The sequence below is a fragment of the Nicotiana attenuata genome, chromosome 6 (genome assembly GCF_001879085.1).
Source record: "Nicotiana attenuata strain UT chromosome 6, NIATTr2, whole genome shotgun sequence".
NCBI lineage: Eukaryota > Viridiplantae > Streptophyta > Magnoliopsida > Solanales > Solanaceae > Nicotiana > Nicotiana attenuata.
The window spans coordinates 3252430-3270699 of record NC_031994.1 but is presented as its reverse complement, the minus strand read 5'-3'; the positions used below and the strand labels follow the sequence as shown (position 1 = coordinate 3270699).

Here is an 18270-nt window from a genome sequence, read left to right as displayed (position 1 = left end):
TTGTTAATGGAAAAAAAAATTCATCAAAAATTGGCTCAAACTAGTTTTTGGAACTTAAAAAAGAATCTATTCAATTTTTTTTCAAAAACTGATCAAATTTTATGAACAAATAATATTTTTAATCTTTTTTCAGAAAAAAGATAACCGAAATCTATGTTCAAAACGGGAGAAGGGGAACCTTGAAACGACGGTCAAGTGGCCTCCGAGTGACCTATAGGTCACGGGTTCGAGCCGTGGAGTCGGTCACTGATGCTTGCATCAAGGTAACTGTCTACCCCTTGGAGTGTCCGGACCCCGCGTAAACGCAGAATGCTTCATGCACCATTTTATGTTCAAACGGTATTAATTTGTGCGAATCTTGATTAGTTTTATCAAGTAATGATAATTTTATCCATCAAAATTTAGATAAATAAAAAGAAATAGTTTAATATTTTTATCTCCACTAAAATTTGAACATGAAACATATAGTTCTTCATCCATTTTAACTTTTTAAATTTTTTTCTATTTTGGGGTTTATATTTGTCTTTTAGCAAATAAATTTGAACCTTCCTAGTTAGTTTCTCACTTTAGAGTTTAGTCTCTTTGACAAGTTAACATGAAATTACTGTGGGGTCGCAATACAATGTTAAAATAACAACAATTTAACTATTCGTATTAGATTTTAAAGTTTACTATAAGTAAATCTATAAACCATTCTTTCTCATTATCCACAATTGGATAAAGACAAACTGGAATCAGCAATATGAAGTATGCTATGACAAACTTATGCGGGGTGCGAGGCAAAAAATTTACTTGATTTCATGTTTATACTATGATACATATTTTTATATTTTTGTTACTGCTAAATTATAATTAATTAATATACTTTGTTATCTTAGATTATAATTAATAAATTAGTATAATTTAATATAAATATTGAATAGGGATAAGTTTATTCTTGCAAATTGTGGCACCCCTCTCAATTCAGGCTACCGATTTAAATAAATGCATTGATAATATAAAATTATATTTTTGTTAATGAAAAAAATTACTCGTATTCAGTATTAATATATAAATACAAGACATATGTCTTGCATATATATTTTTACTGATAAATGATTTATGTTTTCATTTTAGTTCGTAATTCTTAACTTTAAATTGTTTAATTGTACGTAAACACTAAATACATAAATATTTTTCTTTGTTAAGCCGCCTTCATATGAATATTTGTCTCTCAATCATATATGTTTGAGTCACGTAGACTAAAACCGTCTAATATTTACCATTGCTAGCTAGATATTAGATAATTTTTAGCAGAAAACTGAAGTTATAATTTTTTTTAAAACTTAATACTCCTTCTCCCCCAATCTATATCGATTATTTCACATATAATTACTGAAATTAACTCATTATAATATTAAGTGGTTAAATTATTTTTTTACTCATTAATAATTGAACTTTAATTCACTAGAATAATAAAGTTAATAAATATCTTTTTGTAAACTTGTAGGTTGCAACAAAAACTAACTGTAATAACTAAAAATAGCATACTCGCTTCGAAAAGCACTCTGAGCCTTCCCTATTCAAAAAAAGTTTTCTGTACAACGAAAATTTATTAGCAAATTTATTTAACTAAAAAAGAAAAAGAAAGATCCAAAAAAATTAAAAAAGAAAAACCTGTTTCTTTCCCTCCTACAATCTCTCGCTATCAATCTTTAAGAAATGACCTCCTGTTTCCAACATTGGGATCATCCCTTTCTTTACCTCTAATCTTCCTCTTGCATTTGAAAAAAAAAAAAACAATTAAACAATTTATGATGAATATTCTCTCTTTAACAAATTATTATTTCTTTTCTTGACCCCTCCAAATCCTCATTTTCTTTCATGCTTTTCATCATCATGCCACTCTCAATTCCCATCATTTTGCCACCTTTTTCACTCATTTGGTTCTAATATATATAATCATTCTAATTTCCTTCCCCTTCAATTTCTACACTTGAAATAAAGGCGTAATTATTATTGTTGTTGTTAATGCGGATGAATCTTTTTCTATTTGGGATTGAAGCATAGCGATTATTGTCATTATTGTTGAATCTTGTAGCTGTTTGAGATTAAGATGTAACTATTGTCGTCATTGTTGCAAAATCTCTCTCGTTCTCGTATTATTTCTTTTGAATCCTCCATTTGACTTTCAGGCGTAACTGTTGTTGTCGTTGCTATCGTTGTTGAATTTTTCTCTACTTGGAATTGAGTCGTAGTTGTTGTTGTACGTTGTTGCTGGATCTAATAGCTGTTTGCGATTGAGGCGTAATTATTGTTGCCAAATCTCTCTCATTATTGTGGTATCTCTTCATCTTCATTTCTCTACACTTTATCCCCTAGTACAATGGGGAATTGTTGCTCTAGTGGAGAAGAACCAAATGAAATTACAAACAATGAAAATGGACAAACCAACAACCCTAAAAATGAAGAAACTTCATCATCTACACATAATCTTGATTCCACAACACAAACAAAAACAACCCCTCCACCTCCAACAACAACAACAACATCTCCTAGCCCATCATCAAAACCATCAAAACCATCACCAATAGGGCCAGTATTAGGCAGACCAATGGAAGATGTTAGAACAACATATACTATAGGAAAAGAACTTGGTAGAGGCCAATTTGGTGTAACACATTTATGTACACATAAACAAAGTGGTGAACAATTTGCATGCAAAACAATAGCAAAAAGAAAACTAGTAAACAAAGAAGATATTGAAGATGTTAGAAGAGAAGTACAAATAATGCATCATTTGACAGGACAACCTAATATTGTTGAATTAAAAGGAGCTTATGAAGACAAACATTCTGTGCATTTGGTCATGGAGTTGTGTGCTGGAGGTGAACTTTTCGATCGAATTATCGCTAAGGGACATTATACTGAACGTGCAGCAGCTTCATTGTTAAGAACAATTGTGCAGATTGTTCATACTTGTCATTCTATGGGAGTTATTCATAGAGATCTTAAGCCTGAGAATTTTCTACTTCTTAATAAGGATGAGAATGCACCTCTTAAAGCTACTGATTTTGGTCTTTCAGTATTCTACAAGCAAGGTATTAAAATCTATAACTAAATCTTTTCTTTTTTAAATAATGGCGGTGCCCTAGCCAGCTTGCTCGTACTTCTATTATTCTATTGTGTAGTACTTGTTGCTCTCGTCTGGCCATAGATGTTGGCTACTTTTTTTTCAAAAAGTTTTTCTCATAAAAGATTTGAAAATATTGTTTGTTCAAGGAATATGATCAGTTTTTTTTTTAAAATCTGAAAAAAATTTCAAGTTCCCAAAAATTAGTTTTTGGCAGTTTTTGGATGAAAATTTTTCTTCCAATCATAAAACTTCAACTTTTTTTCCAAATAAAGTGCATGTCCAAACACAACTTCAACTTCCAAAATTTATTTTCCAACACAACTTCAAAAACACTTTTTTCAAGTTTCGACCAAATTTATGACAAACGCTCGCGTTATCTCCTACCAGCATAAGTATCGGATATCATATTTAGATGTGGATTCATGATTTAAATTTGATTGGTCAATTGTTATATTTTTACAATTGAATCCAATACACTTTTAACATTATGAAATCAAAATCTACTATTTTTGTGATTTTTCACATATAAATAATGTTTTTTAAGATTTTAAAAGAGTGTTAAACTCTTTTCTTGAACTCTTTTATTTATGTCTTTAATAGTCATGTACGTTTGTTTTTGCAGGAGATGTATTTAAAGACATTGTGGGTAGTGCATATTACATTGCACCTGAAGTCTTGAAAAGAAGATATGGACCAGAAGTTGATATATGGAGTATTGGGGTTATGTTATATATTCTTCTTTGTGGTGTTCCTCCTTTCTGGGCAGGTAAATCACACACATAAGATTTAATGTCAAATTATTCGCATCTAAATATCCCATGTTTATGCTAAACCATGATATGTGTCTTATACATATATTCTTTAGTTAATCATGATTAAATGATATGTATACAACAACAATATCAATAAAAAAATCTAATATAATCTCACTAGTGGGGTTTGAAGAAGATAGAGTATACGCATACCTTACATCTACCTCAGGACAGATGCACGCTTACCGAAGCGGTGTCACGGGCAACACCGCTTCGTTGGGAAATTTTACTAAATATGTGTATTAATACTGTACAGAAATGGATAAGTAGGAAAAAATGATAGCACTTGACATAAATTGTGTTATGGTGTGTTGGTATCGTGCTTGATTTTGCTATAGGAGGTCAAAGGTTCAAACCTCAAGTCCTCAACTAGCACTTTTTTTTTTTTTTTTAATTTGAGTGGTTAAAAATTGTGATAGAAGTGAAATTAAACCCATTACCTTTTCTAACTTAACACTCAACCAAACCAATAGACTAAGGCTATTTCTTGTCTAAAAGTATGATAATCAAATTATATTCCAATTCTGTTATAAATTTTGACAACAATTACAAAAATTCCTGCGTACACTCTTGCTCTACCTTAAGGCATAAATGACATGTATGATCACTTTAATTTATAACTTCTAAGATAAACTTTCATGGTTCGGGTAAACACTGGGTGCGATTAAGTACCTCCCCGTTTACCTTTTTCATCATTTCTTTTACACTGAAATAATAAAATAGGGTGAAAATAACCTCTTGCAAAAATTAAGGTGAGACTGCGTAATGGATCCATTGTGATCGGATCCTCTTTTTTCCTGATAAACGTGGTACTCGGGCCAGCTTGCATGCACCTCGACTAATTTCATGGAATACCTACCACCTATCGCTAGCAACAAGTGGTAAGAAATCACCTAGTATTTTTGCCTCTACTGGAGTTTGAACCTGAAATCTAATGGTTCTTACTCATTTCATTGACCATTAGGCCACACCCTTGGGTGCATGATCCGACTCTTTCTCTAACTTGCATAGTAGGAATTTAGTGCATTATCGAGCAGCCAGTTTTAATAATAAAGATACAGAAAACTCTAATTATTGTATGTAAATATAACAAATCTTATTGTGTCACTCTTGGCATAAGTTAAATTTATTGAACAATTGAATCTTCTTCTTTTTCAGAAAACGAAAATGGAATATTCAATGCAATATTGAGGGGACATATTGATTTTTCAAGTGATCCATGGCCTTCAATTTCCAATGGAGCCAAAGACCTTGTCAGGAAGATGTTAACAATAGACCCCAGGCAGAGATTAACAGCTATGCAAGTCCTCAGTAAGTTATTTACACCCACAATAAGTGATCTAATCGTGTAAATATTTGTATGCAACATCAGTTCATACAATTTTAACTTAAAAAAAAAGGGCATCCCCGTGCACAATCCTACATTCATGCAAGGTCCGGGAAAGAGCCGTATCCCAAAAGTTGTGATGTAGACAGTCTACCCTAATGCAAGCATTAGTGGTTGCTACCATGGCTCGACTCTGTGACCTTATAGGTTACACAGAGACAACTTTACGTTTTCTCTAATGCTCCCCTTGATACAATTTAAACTCTTCCAAGTATTATATAATCAAAGAACTTATGTCCTATGCACGGGCGATAAAGAAGATTATTTACACAATTAAATTATTTATAAGGTAATTACAAGTAAATCTCTATGATAAGCATTAATTGGCGGCCGGTGTATATAACTCACATGTACTCTAACTAATAAAATTGTTGTGTATTAAGATCATTCATGGATCAAGGAGGATGGAGAAGCACCAGATACACCATTGGACAATGCTGTATTACATAGGCTCAAACAATTCAGAGCTATGAACAAGTTTAAGAAAGTTGCTCTTCGGGTAATTTTTACACTTTCAATATAGTTTAACCTATCGTAGTAGATTGTCTGTCTTATTTTTTAGCTTATTAGTCCAACATATTACGAACAATTACATTGAGGTAATCTAATAGTATAAAAATTATTTTACCCTACGGTATATAGAAGTTAAACTCTGGCGAGTTTTAAGGTCATTATACCTCTTCGTGATTGACTTTTAGCGTCAAAGCCTATAACGATAGGTGGCGATCAAATTTTTCTTGTCATTATTAACCTTTAGGGACCAGAATTCCATTTTTTTTTTCGGCCACTAATAGCCATTTTTTTGTAATAAATGAAGCAAAAATATTGTTATGGATTTGAAAGTACATTAATTTCATGTTAATTAAGTAATACTAATATATTTAAAGGTATACAAAAACTCACTACTTTAAATTGGGGAGATTTTCAGGTTATTGCAGGGTGTCTATCAGAGGAAGAAATTATGGGATTGAAGCAAATGTTCAAAAGCATGGATGCTGATAACAGTGGATCAATAACAATTGAGGAATTAAAGCAAGGATTAGCCAAACAAGGAACTAAACTATCAGATTATGAGATTAAACAGTTAATGGAAGCTGTAAGTTCTACAAGTTTTTTCCTTTTTTTTTCCGTAACTGTGATGTCCAATCTAGTTTGCGTGCACCTCGACTAATTCTACGGAGTACTTGCTACCTCCCGCGAGCAATTCTTAATTTTCAGTCATTTTTTCTCGTTCTCTCTCGAAGTATCCATTCACTCAAAATTAAGCGAACACAAGCTTTTTCGAGTTTCTAATAGCCTCTTCCCCTTCCCCCCTCCCGTTGTTCTTCTATTCGGTCGCTTAATTTCGAGTCTTCTCTTTAATCTCTGATTACTCGACAATTTTCACAAGCACAAACTCCGCTTTTTATCGGAGAAAAAATTCTTTCACAAAATAACCCATCTCTTTTTCTTTTTTCAGATAAGAAAAATAAGCCACCTTTTAGATCCAAACTAAGTAGGTGTTTGGACATAGGAATTGTAAAATTCCAAAAAATGGTAAAAATTCTTTTCAAGTGAAAATGGTATTTGAAATTTAGAGTTGTGTTTGGACATAAATTTCTGTTTGGGTTGTTTTGAAAGTTCTGTGAGTGATTTGAGTGTAAATTTTGAAAAACAACTTTTTAGAGTTTTTCAAATTTTCGAAAATTTCCAAATGCATATTCAAGTGAAAATTGAAAATTTTATGAAGAAACACTGATTTCGAAAAAAAGTAAAATTTTTTTGGAAAAAAGGAAAAAAAAAATTTATGTCCAAACGGGCTCTAAGCCTTCATAATTCGGATTTTTTTCAAACTCAGGGCTCATTCATTTTTTATTTGAGGTAAAGGAAAGTTTTCTCAGTATAGGAATGAATAAAGATGAGACATATACCCTACAACCTCTATTATCTTCAATTGTGATTTTATCACATGTATTTTTTCCCAAACTTTTTGAAATCCAAAACTGTTATACAATGACATAATATTTTGAAGAATTAACCCAAATAGCCGTTCATCAAATCGCTTAAACTAAAAATAGCCTGTGACATATAATACATGTATAATTTATATATAATTTGTGTATAAATATATATAATAAATGTATAATCTATATATACCGACTAAAATAATAAATAATAATCTGAGCGGCTATCTATATGTCATAGTAGGTAAATAGGCTATTGATTGCTTTATTTCCACCTCGAGTAGGTTGTTTTTGAAAGTTTATTTTTAATGCTAATTACCTTTTTTTATATATTGGGAACATTTAGGCTGATGCTGATGGAAATGGAACCATAGACTATGAAGAGTTCATCACAGCAACAATGCACATGAACAGAATGGATAAAGAAGAACATCTTTACACTGCATTCCAATATTTTGATAAGGATCACAGCGGGTAAGTTCCATCATATGATATTATTTTAAAATAAAAGAGAGAAAAAATGAAAATCTGATAATTAAGTTGGGGAAAATAAAATAAACGACTATTATTCCTCCTTTTCTTTTCTACTTTACTTTTTTCTCGCTTACTCTTTAATTTGGATTTTAAAATTCTGTTCGTTCCTAACTACATCTTATTTGGACCCTTCGCTTGCTTATAAGTGGATTCGAACTGACACAACAATTTGTAACTGGTCATTCAAAAATAACCAGTGTTTACCAAGTCAATGAAAAATAGTCACTATTTTGCTGCAATAGAGACCGGTCCAGCATAATATACTGGAGTTCGGTGCACATGTGTATGAACTTCCAGCATATTATGCTGGAACTCCAACACACGGAAAGTTCCAGCATAATATACTGGAGATTCGAGCACTTGTGTATGAGCTTCCAGCATATTATACTAGACCGGTATACTTTGCTGGAACTCCAGTATATTATGCTGGAGTTCTAGTGTATTTATGCTGGAGTTCCAACATACTTATCCTGGAACTCCAGTATAATATGTTAGAGTTCAAGTATACTTATGCTGGAACTCCAGCATAATATACTAGCGTATTTTCCGGATTTTGAACAGTGTTTTCGCTCAGATTTATCTTTACATGAAAAGTGGCTAGATTTGAATTACTTTTGAAACTGGGCTATCTTTGAACGACCACTAGTAAATCTGGCTATTTTTTAATTTCTCCCCAAGAATTTTCAATCCTTTGCTATAACCAACTGGGCTACCTGAACCACTTCTTAAATTTTATTTTTTCATCGAAAAGCGCCCAATCTAGTATGGGGGCAAATTCGTAAATTTAATTCCTTCTGGTGTTATTATAGAATCGAAAAACAATATACTCAAATACTATCCAAACTAAAGTAGAGAGCAATTAAATTAACTTCCTCTTCTTTCTCTTTAGTTGCATTGGAGAGATAAAACTACTTCAGATCCTGTAAGTGCTGCAAGTTTTTGTGCAATACGAATATAACTTCAATTGCAGACCCAAAAGTGGGTATCTGGTGAAATGCCCCTTTTTTCGTCGTATAACGTCCAATCTAGTAAAGGAGCAAATTCGTGGATTTAATTCCTTCTTTTTTATAGAATCAAAAAACAATATACTTGAATAATATCCAAACTAAGTAGGGAGTAATTTTATATTGAACATTCTCTTCTTTCTTTTTATTTTCCCTAGATTATGTTTTAATGTTGCTGAGGATAGTATTCCACCTTAATTAATATGTGCTTGTCATTTTTCTTCAGATATATATCAAGAGAAGAGCTAGAGCAAGCTCTGCGAGAATTTGGTATGAATGACGAAAATGATTTGAGGGAAATCATTGATGAAGTTGACACTGATCATGTAAGTCAAAACAACTAAATATACACATGCCAATACACATTCATTCTTCTTTTTTTCTTTGAGTTTGATTACGCTTTTCCTGAACCGAGAGTCTATCGGAAATAGCTTCTACCTTCACAAGGTAGGGATAAGGCCGTGATACACTATCTTTCCCAGACCCACTTATGGGATTACGCTGGGTTTATTGTTGCTGTTGTAATAAATAATAAGTTCATCAATCAATATTTTTTTGTTTTGCAGGATGGTCGGATAAATTACGATGAGTTTGTAGCAATGATGAAGAAAGGAAATCCTGAAGCAGCAACAATGAACCCAAAGAAACGAAGGGATTCATTTGTTGCATAAATTTTCATCATCAATTAATGAAAAATGTCTCAAAAGAATGAAAGACAATTATGTTAATTGTCTTTGTTGTGGAGAAGACCATACCATTACATAGTAAAAATTTCAACAACCATTCATGAGACATTGTATATTAACTATGATACTAAGAAGAAACACACACACACACACACACATTTACAAAGAATAGATTGTAAAAGTCATGGCTATGTTGAGATTTGAGGGTTGATAGGATCTTCTAATGTCAAACACCGTTTGGTTAAAGCTTTGATCTGAAAAGAATGGAGGTCTTTCAGAAGTATATATGTATCGATACTTCTGCAATTTAGAAAGTAGGTTTTAAAAGTTCATTTTAATCCGTTACCTTTCGGATATTGTTCGGTGTAAACATCATATTCAATCACTCCAATTGTGTTTGTTAGTACTTCGTTTCATACCTAAACTCTAGAGATGTAAAAATGTGCAAATAAATTAACACAGAAAAAATATAGTCTTTTCCTGTAACAACAGTGTCTGAGCCAGCTTGTTCACATCTCGACGAGTATATGGTTTCTCCCCTCAACACATAAACATGCTTAACTTTGTCCACGAAAGCTTTAAGCAAATGAGAAGAAAGTACCTACCATTTTCTTTCCCTCACTGCTGGAAATTGAATCCTGGACTCCCATAGTTTTCTCCCATTTCATTGATGCTCGGCCGCACTCTTGGCTGCCAGAAGAAGAAATATATATTTGAGACAATTTCTTGTCTATTTTTCATTGCAAATGAACAAAATAATTCATTAAACTTATAGCCTACTTTGATTCAAGACAACACAACAAGGTAACAAAACTAGAAAACTATAGTTGACCACAGCCTGCTAAAAATACAACTTATTATTCCCATTGCCCCCTGCTGCTAGGGATCCCCAGCTTATCCACTGTGATTCTTTTGAACTTGCCATTATCGGTTGCATGCATCTCGATGGATTCACTGGATACCTGCGACCTCCGACCACCACAAGTACTGAGTAACTCTGTCCACTACGCACTTCTATCAAGCATTCTTAGTTATTAAAATCTTTAATTCATTTGATTAATTCAGCCAATGGTGCTCAAAGAATATGTAGCACACATTATATGTGTACAAAGTCAAACTATTCATAAAATACTACCAAGCTTACCCAACTATCCATACAAAAAAAATTCTATCTTTACAACATAAGTAAAATGAACGAGAAGGGGGTTACTTTATGCACCCAAGAGTATAGCCTAGCGGTCAATGAAGTGCGTTAAGAGCCATGAGGTCTCAAGTTCAAATATCAGCGGAGGCAAAAACACTAGGTGATTTCTTCCCATTTATCCAAGCTTTGGTAGATAGAGTTACCTGGTTATTGGTTACTTACTGGTTACCTGTTGCTAGTGGGAGGCAGGTATCTCGTGGAATTAGTCGAGGTACGCGCGAGTTGGCCCAGACACCACGGTTATCATAAAAAAAAAGGGTGGGTGGGGGTGGGGGTTACTTTATATTCCTTAAGCTCTGCTCAGTCCCTTAAGAAATCCTATTCCTTTCATCCCATATAATCCTAACAAGTCATAAACTGGCTAGTTTCTCTATTGCTTCAAACTCAGCCTCAAGCTTCCTCATATTCCGAATTGCCAACCATTCAAAGTTCAAAATTTTTTTTTTTCTGAATTATCATCAATTTCGCCATGCAGGACATATCTAACCAGTTGTTGACAGAGTTATCTAGATGGATGTTCAAAATCTAGAGGTAATGAATAACATGAGCTTTAGTGTAAGCTCAAAATTCCACTTTCACGCAGATATTCAAGGAAGCTAAAGAATAACTTCAATTTTGTTCAATAAGAACCTCACCTGTGAAATTCATCCCCTTGAAGTTGATTTACTTTGATATCATTCGATGACATGCAAATTCATCGTTGATGCCATGTGATTCTCGCAAAATTGGACTTGCTGGCTGCAAATTCATTCCCTTGAAGTTGATTTACTTTGATATCATTCGATGACATGCAAATTCATCGTTGATGCCATGTGATCCTCGCAAAATTGGACTTGCTGGCTGCAAATTCATTCCCTTGAAGTTGATTTACATTGATTATCATTCGATGACGTGCAATTTCATCGTTGATGCCATGTGATCCTCCACTTTCAACATTGGTTGCTGGCTACAAATTCATCCCGTTGAAGTTGATCAGACTGCTTCAATTATCAGGGGATGACTAATTAGCAACTTCTTGATTGGCACGATATAACCTGAACTGTCATTATTCTGGACTTAGCTAGACAGGTTATTATGTGAGGGCAATGCATAATACAAAAATATAAGAACTTCTGATTCGCCAGTCTTTGCTCAGTTCTCTAGATATGTAAAACACTGGAGCAAGTAACAATAAGGAATGAATAAAAATATCAAGTATGGCACAATCCTTGTTGTAGTTGCAAATGCATAACAGCAATCACATGCACAATTCAATTAGCCAGCTCGCAGAACTTCTAGAAAAGGACATTTTTAGTTTTTTTTTGTGCCTAAAGCAATTGTTATTATTTAGCAGGATTTCAAAAGTTACAGAATTTATTTCCCAGTTAATTCTAAATCATAATTTTGAGTATTTAAGTCTGAGCTAAGGAATTTCAATATTTTTTCTAAATCTAACCCAGGGAAAAAATATATATAATTCTGAGTTGCAACCCAAACTGAGGACAATGCCTAAGGCGTTGAGGAAGTAATGGACTTTCTTCCTCTATTCCATTGTCCGTTGACCTTGTCAACAACCTTGCCATCTTCAAAGCACCTTTTGACTTAAACAACCTTCAATCATATCAATCATAAAACCTCCTTCGCCCAACGATTTAGCTATGAAATATGAATCCTAAACTGTTCAAACCTGCTCCAATCACCCTGCCACCCGTAAACTACAGATACCAGAAAGCATATGAAGGAAAGCATGTGCCATAAGTGTGACAATAGGGGAGGGAGACTGTATCAACCCGACCCCTCGTTTGAGTATTTGTGTTCCAATTCATGTTTGAAACTTTACATAAGTTGGTATTTTGTTTTGGGCCTTGTTAGTATAGTTCGGGTTGAGATCCAAGGGGCTTGTGGTGGTATCGGACTACTTGAACCATTTTTGTTGTTGCTGAAATTTTTGGTGTCTGGTGCATTGCTATCAATCAAAGAGGTAAGTTGAGTTGACTAGACGAGGAGACTTTGCTCTCCGCGATTGCGACCAACTCACCATGAACACGGTAGTCAACTATATTGACTCTCCACAAACGTGGAGCCATGACCGCAATCATGATGAGTTAGCGGGGAGTTAAATGAAGGGTTAAATGATCTTCGTGATCGCGAAGGGTAGACCGTGAACGCGATGATCTAGGCTGAGCCTGGACCGCGATTGTGATAGGTTGTTCGCAATTGCAATTAGGGAAATTGCCTGAGAGCATAAATATCCGCTATAATGAAATCGGATTGGATTTTCTTCCATTTTTGGCACAGAGGAACTCATGGGTGATTTCTTTCCCGACTGAAATCGACCTAAATCATAGAGGCCACAATTCCTTAAAACTATCTGATGATTAAACATGAACCTGATTGAATTCTAACCATAAAAACATGAGATTCAAGAGGGGAATTGGGGTTTCTAGACACTAGATACACTCCTATACTATGTACTAACTAAAGCAAAAGTAAAAACTAAAGCACTGAGAAAAACGCTACATTAGCTATTTGAAAGACATTGAAATAAGCTTAAATAAAAAAAGGAAGACTCAAATATGTGCAGAAGCAGAGTAACTAAAACAAAGAAAGAAAACTCAAAGATGTGAAGAAACAGCGTAGTGCATAGTGCAGGTTGGGAATCAGGATAGTAAAAATTGCAGAATACATCAGCAAAAGGCAAAACTTAAGCACATGAAAAGTAACTGAGTCTGCTTTTGGCAGAACTCCCAGGGAAGTAGCAGAATCCAGATTCCAGAAGGACTGATTATGGGAATAAATTCTTTGAAAAGCAGAACAGTTTTGTGAAATGCACAATTGATTGAGTCCAGGTTTATCCATTATAAAGGCATAGGACTTGACTTGTTTCCATTCATTTGTTTCATAATCGGCTTAGACAAGCACAAAAGAGCTCGACCCGGTCAAGAATGAATATTCAAAGACAACGGAGCAATTTTCGGCCATTACATTAGCACAATGATTCACTCAAGATTCATTCACAACAAAAGCACCACACCAGCAAGAAGTTCGAAACACACACACCCAAATTCAAGCCCCAAGTATGTCGATTTCATAACTCAGTTCATGTAGTGCAACAATATCTCAACAAAGAAGTAACAATCTCAATCATTCAAGTGTAAAAACTCTTAGATAGTCTAAATTGAAACCCTTCAAGACTCACAGAATTTATACAAGATTTACCGCAAGAAACTCAGCCAACTTAGGTGAGAAACATACCAGGTAATTCGACAAGAATGAGAGAATTAAGGTTATGGTTCGAGGACTCTTGCTGTGAAGGGAACGTCAATGTAAAGGGGAAGAAGGCGAAACATTGAAATTCGATGATGGAGGGAAAGAAAGCTCTCTCAACATCTGCCAGAAGCATGAGAGATTATATTACTGAGCAGAATCTAACTGAAGCTTGGGGATACTCTTGTGAAGCTTCATCAACAATTCACTACAGGGAATGCTAAATCCTTCTGAGGTTTTCTGTGAAAATTTTGGCAACAGTTCCACCACATTAATATCTTCAGAAAAATTACAAAGACATTCGAAGATAGTTGAAGTAATTGTCGAGTCTAGCTCAATACCCTTAGCAGCCATTTTGTGAAGCAAATCAACAATTTCTCCTGTTTGACCATTCAAACTAAAACCCTTGAGTAAACAATCATACACAGTAATGTCTGTCAAGCCAGAAGCATCCATTATCTCAAATAACCTTTTCGCCTCCTCCAATTGTCCTAGCTTCGAAAACCTATTTATTAATATGGAGAAAGTGAATACATCGGGATTCAAACCCCTCCTATTCATACCAATAAGCAACTGCTTAGCTGATTGCAAATTTCCTGCTTCGAGAGTCGAACTAATGATAATATTGTACGAGACTATATCAGGTTCACAATTTGCATCTAACATCTCTTTAAACAACCCCGTCGCTTGCTCCAAGCTACCCTCTTTGCACAAGGCATCCATCAATGAGTTGTAGTCAAAAGCGGTCGGATGATATCCGTTCTTTCTAAATCTAAGAAACAAACCTTTTGCTATATTGAGCACATTTAGCTTGCAAAATCCATCAATTATAGTGTTATAGGTTATTGAATCGGGAATAAAATTCAATTGATTTAGCTGCTTCCAGAGTTCCAAAGCTTTGACAACATTGTTTGCCTCTAAGTAAGCTCCAATAAGTACAGTAAAGGTTCCGATATCAGCTAGACTCTTGTTCTCAACCATCTTGTTATGAATTTTTGCAGCCTTATCGAGCTGGCCATCTCGGCAAAGTCCGCGTATCAGTACATTCATTGTAATAACATTCGGCTGAACATAAGTCTCGTCACCCAACATCGATTCGAAAAGTGTCATTGCATCATCCACTTTCCCACTTTCACAAAGTCCTTTTAGTAGTGTATTGTAAGTGACCAAGTCGGGTGTCTTGCCTTTCTCTATCATCACCTTTAAAATGTGAAAAGCATCGGCCAATGACCCTTCCTTGCATAGTGCACTAAGAAGAATATTGTAAGTTATATTTCCCGGCTCTTCACCCCTATCAAGAATCAAATTGAACAATTCCATTGCTTTTTTAGCCCTCCCGTTAGTGCAGAGCGCACCAATCATACCCGCAAACATAAAAATGTCGGGCTGGATTCCCCTGTTCAACATATCATCATACAACATTGTACTTTGTTTCAATTTGCCCTGCTTACAAAATCCATTAATTAAGCACGAATAAGTGACAACGCTCGGAGAAATTCCTTTCTCCAACATCTCATTCAAAAGTTCTTTCCCTCTACTAACATACCCTTTGTTGCAAAGCCCATTTATAAGTGTAGTATACACGACAACATCAGCTTCCAAACCCTTCGTTCTCATCTCTTCCAACAACTCCATCGCGTCGTCCAACCTACCCTCGGAACAAAGACCCTCCATCAAAATGCTATACGTATACGAGTTCGGACCACAACTCACCACATTTTCCATACTAAACCTCAAATCCAGAGCCTCCTCTATTTTCTTCTCTTTGCAAAGTCCTCTCATGAGGGTGTTTAAACTAACCACATCGGGCGTTACCTCTTTCTTATCCAGACTACAAACAAACTCAATAGCCTTAACAACCATACCATTTTCACATAAACCCTTCAATATAACATTAGTAATATACACATTAACCGTATAACCATTCTTGAAAATCAACCCCAATACACCAATTGCCAATCTTGGGTTTTGAACATACACAAAACATTCAACCAGAGCAGCTAATGATAAAAACCAAGGCAAGACTTGAACTTTTCTCATTTTATGGTACACCCTTAAAGCAAGATTGTACTCCTTATTCTTTGCAAATGTTACAACAAGAAAATTGCAAGTTGACTCAGATGGGATTTGACCCAAATCAAGATTTTGGTTAAAAAGTGAAAATACATTAACTAATTGGGTTTTTTTAGGGTTTTCACAAAGGGACCTTAATTGGGTATCCAACTTTTGTGTATGTGATGAGTAAAGTGTAGCTGCTGCTGAAAAGTGTTTGATAAAAATTCGATTTTGGGTATTAAAGGATTCTTGAAAATAAATGCAGAGATTCGTTAATTGCTTTCTAGTCATCATTCTGAACTGACCATAGACATATGTAGCTGAGGTGATGATTAAGACCAAGAAAGGTAGCAATTACGTTGTGTAAATTGGATTTGTGAGAGAAGGTGTGAAGGGTAATACTTAAAACCTAGAACGAGGATCGAAAATCACCTGTGACGCCACCGCTTATGGCTTCTGCGGTGGTCAGAAAGGCTTGAGTGAGAGCTTGAGGTTGAAACAGAACTTCATTGAGAGCTTGAAACAGAACTTTTGTATGCAAGCAGCAAATTTTGTAAAGTAGACAACATTTTCTAAGAAGCAATTTTTAATGAATTTCGGCAGGAATTTAAATTAGTTGAATTAATAAATTTCAAACTTTTTAAGTAATTGCTGAAGTAGAGGAAAGGGAAAAAAGAGTATGTAATAAGTGAATTTGATTATGTGTATTTAACTTAGGATTAATTACCGCACAATTATAAATTTGTACAGTTTAATTTTTCTAACTATTGCCTTTAAGCAGGCATGTGGAAATAAAACGTGTCAGATTTTGAAAAAAATACGATTCGTTAAGTCAAGCTGAGAAAATATATTTGAAATTAAAATTGTGTTTGGATATATATTTCACTTGAAAAAATAATACAATTTTTTGAAAGAAAATATTGCTACTTGAAAAAAAATTACTTTTTCGATCTTGAAACTCATACTTAAACATTTAGTCTAATGAATAATCAAACAATGTTTTGAGGATGAGTTTTGGAGGAAAGGAAATAAAAAGTTTGACAAATGAATTAACTATTATATAAAAACTCAAACTACAACACTCCTGAAAAAATCACTACAACAATAACAACTACTATGTCTGAGTTCCAAATAAGGCTGTATGGTGGGCCGGGCTGGGACCGGATGGGGTCCGCGGTCTTAACGGGCTAAACGGTCCCGGACGGCCGGTCCCTGGTGGTGTAGAAAGTTCGGGGCGGACCGGGTCCTTACATCAAGCCCACGAGCCGGGGACCGGCAGGCGGGCTTGGGCCTGTTCAACCGGGCCTAACGAGCTCCAACGGCTCTTTTTAAAAAAAAAATTATTTTTTTTAAAAAGACCAACGGTCAGATTTTTAAAATCTAGCCGTTGGCCTTTAATTTTCAACCGTTTGCAACTTTAAAAAATAGCCATTTGGCCCCCAAGCTTTATTTTAACCCCAAACTTTATATAATTACACTTTTTCCCAATTCTCAACTATAAATACCCCCTCATTCTTTCATTTTTACTCACCAATTCATCAATCTATCTCAATCTCTCTCAATCTATATCTAATTTCTCTTCTATAATTGCTTATTTTATTATTGCAATTTCGTGAAAAATTTTGAAGTTGGTGAATTGAAGTATTCAAGTCTTCAACGATTTTCAATTTTCAAGAAGTTGTTCGGCAATTCGGTAAACTCGTTCCAACTCTTAAGTTTTAAGAATATATTTTTGTGTGTTTAGTTTGCATAATTGTAATTAATATGGCATTTTCTTTGGAAAAAATATTTGGTGGTAAGGGAAAAGCTAAAATTGGTGAAAGTAGTCTCCAACCTACTACCCTTCCCCCGGCTCCCCGACCCAGACCTGTTACCCGTCCTGCTGCTCCTATTATTCTTGATAGTGATAACCCTTGTTTTCAATTTTCCGATAGTGAATTTTGCCATAATGTTGCACCAGGTGAACAATTAAATGAAGAAGTTATGAATGCTCTTTATCCTAATCAAACTATCTTAGAAAATGATGAGGAAAATGAGGATGTAGATGAAACTCAACCGGATTTAGATGATACACCTACTAGTCCTGTTAATAACCCAACTGATGCCCCGCCCGACCCACCTGTAGAAACCCCTACTTTTAATAGACAACCTTCTAAACGCCTAGAAACATCAATAGTTTGGAATTTTTTTACTCAAGTACGAGAACAAAATAAGGCTAAGTGTAAAACTTGTGGAAAATTGTTGGCGCATAAATATACTGGAGACCGTAGCGGTACGGGTAGTT

At 34.6% G+C, this 18270-nt stretch overlaps 2 protein-coding genes across 9 annotated transcripts; one reads left to right on the top strand and one right to left on the bottom strand.

Moving 5' to 3' along the window:
* LOC109226498 (calcium-dependent protein kinase 17-like) lies at positions 115-9884 on the top strand. 2 transcript variants are annotated; one of them, XM_019391270.1, is made up of 9 exons: positions 115-263; positions 2787-3080; positions 3738-3881; positions 5086-5238; positions 5698-5813; positions 6243-6410; positions 7604-7731; positions 9022-9121; positions 9362-9884. In XM_019391270.1, exons 2-9 carry the CDS (start codon positions 2849-2851, stop codon positions 9464-9466), a joined length of 1146 nt encoding a protein of 381 aa, XP_019246815.1. In that variant the 5' UTR covers positions 115-263; positions 2787-2848; the 3' UTR covers positions 9467-9884. The 2 variants fall into 2 exon arrangements, with proteins under 2 accessions (XP_019246815.1, XP_019246814.1); XM_019391269.1 differs by lacking the exon at positions 115-263 and having other exon boundaries at positions 906-3080.
* LOC109226497 (pentatricopeptide repeat-containing protein At4g28010-like) lies at positions 9662-16558 on the bottom strand. Of its 7 annotated transcripts, none has more exons than XM_019391267.1 (4): positions 13920-16558; positions 11321-11724; positions 10087-10171; positions 9662-9735 (listed from the first exon to the last, which is right to left on the bottom strand). In XM_019391267.1, the coding sequence occupies exon 1, from the start codon at positions 16278-16280 to the stop codon at positions 14079-14081; it is 2202 nt and encodes a 733-aa protein (XP_019246812.1). In that variant the 5' UTR covers positions 16281-16558; the 3' UTR covers positions 9662-9735; positions 10087-10171; positions 11321-11724; positions 13920-14078. The 7 variants fall into 7 exon arrangements, with proteins under 7 accessions (XP_019246812.1, XP_019246813.1, XP_019246809.1 ...); XM_019391268.1 differs by lacking the exon at positions 9662-9735 and having other exon boundaries at positions 9797-10171; positions 13920-14171; positions 14273-16558; XM_019391264.1 differs by lacking the exon at positions 9662-9735 and having other exon boundaries at positions 9797-10171; positions 11321-11735.

Excerpts from the sequence above, each read along its gene's own strand:
- LOC109226498 (XM_019391269.1), top strand. The coding sequence starts at position 2,366 with ATGGGGAATTGTTGCTCTAGTGGAGAAGAACCAAATGAAATTACAAAC. Across the intron at positions 3,081-3,737 it reads TTCAGTATTCTACAAGCAAG|GAGATGTATTTAAAGACATT; the intron begins GTATTAAAATCT and ends TTGTTTTTGCAG. Across the intron at positions 3,882-5,085 it reads TGTTCCTCCTTTCTGGGCAG|AAAACGAAAATGGAATATTC; the intron begins GTAAATCACACA and ends CTTCTTTTTCAG.
- LOC109226497 (XM_019391267.1), bottom strand. The coding sequence starts at position 16,280 with ATGATGACTAGAAAGCAATTAACGAATCTCTGCATTTATTTTCAAGAA.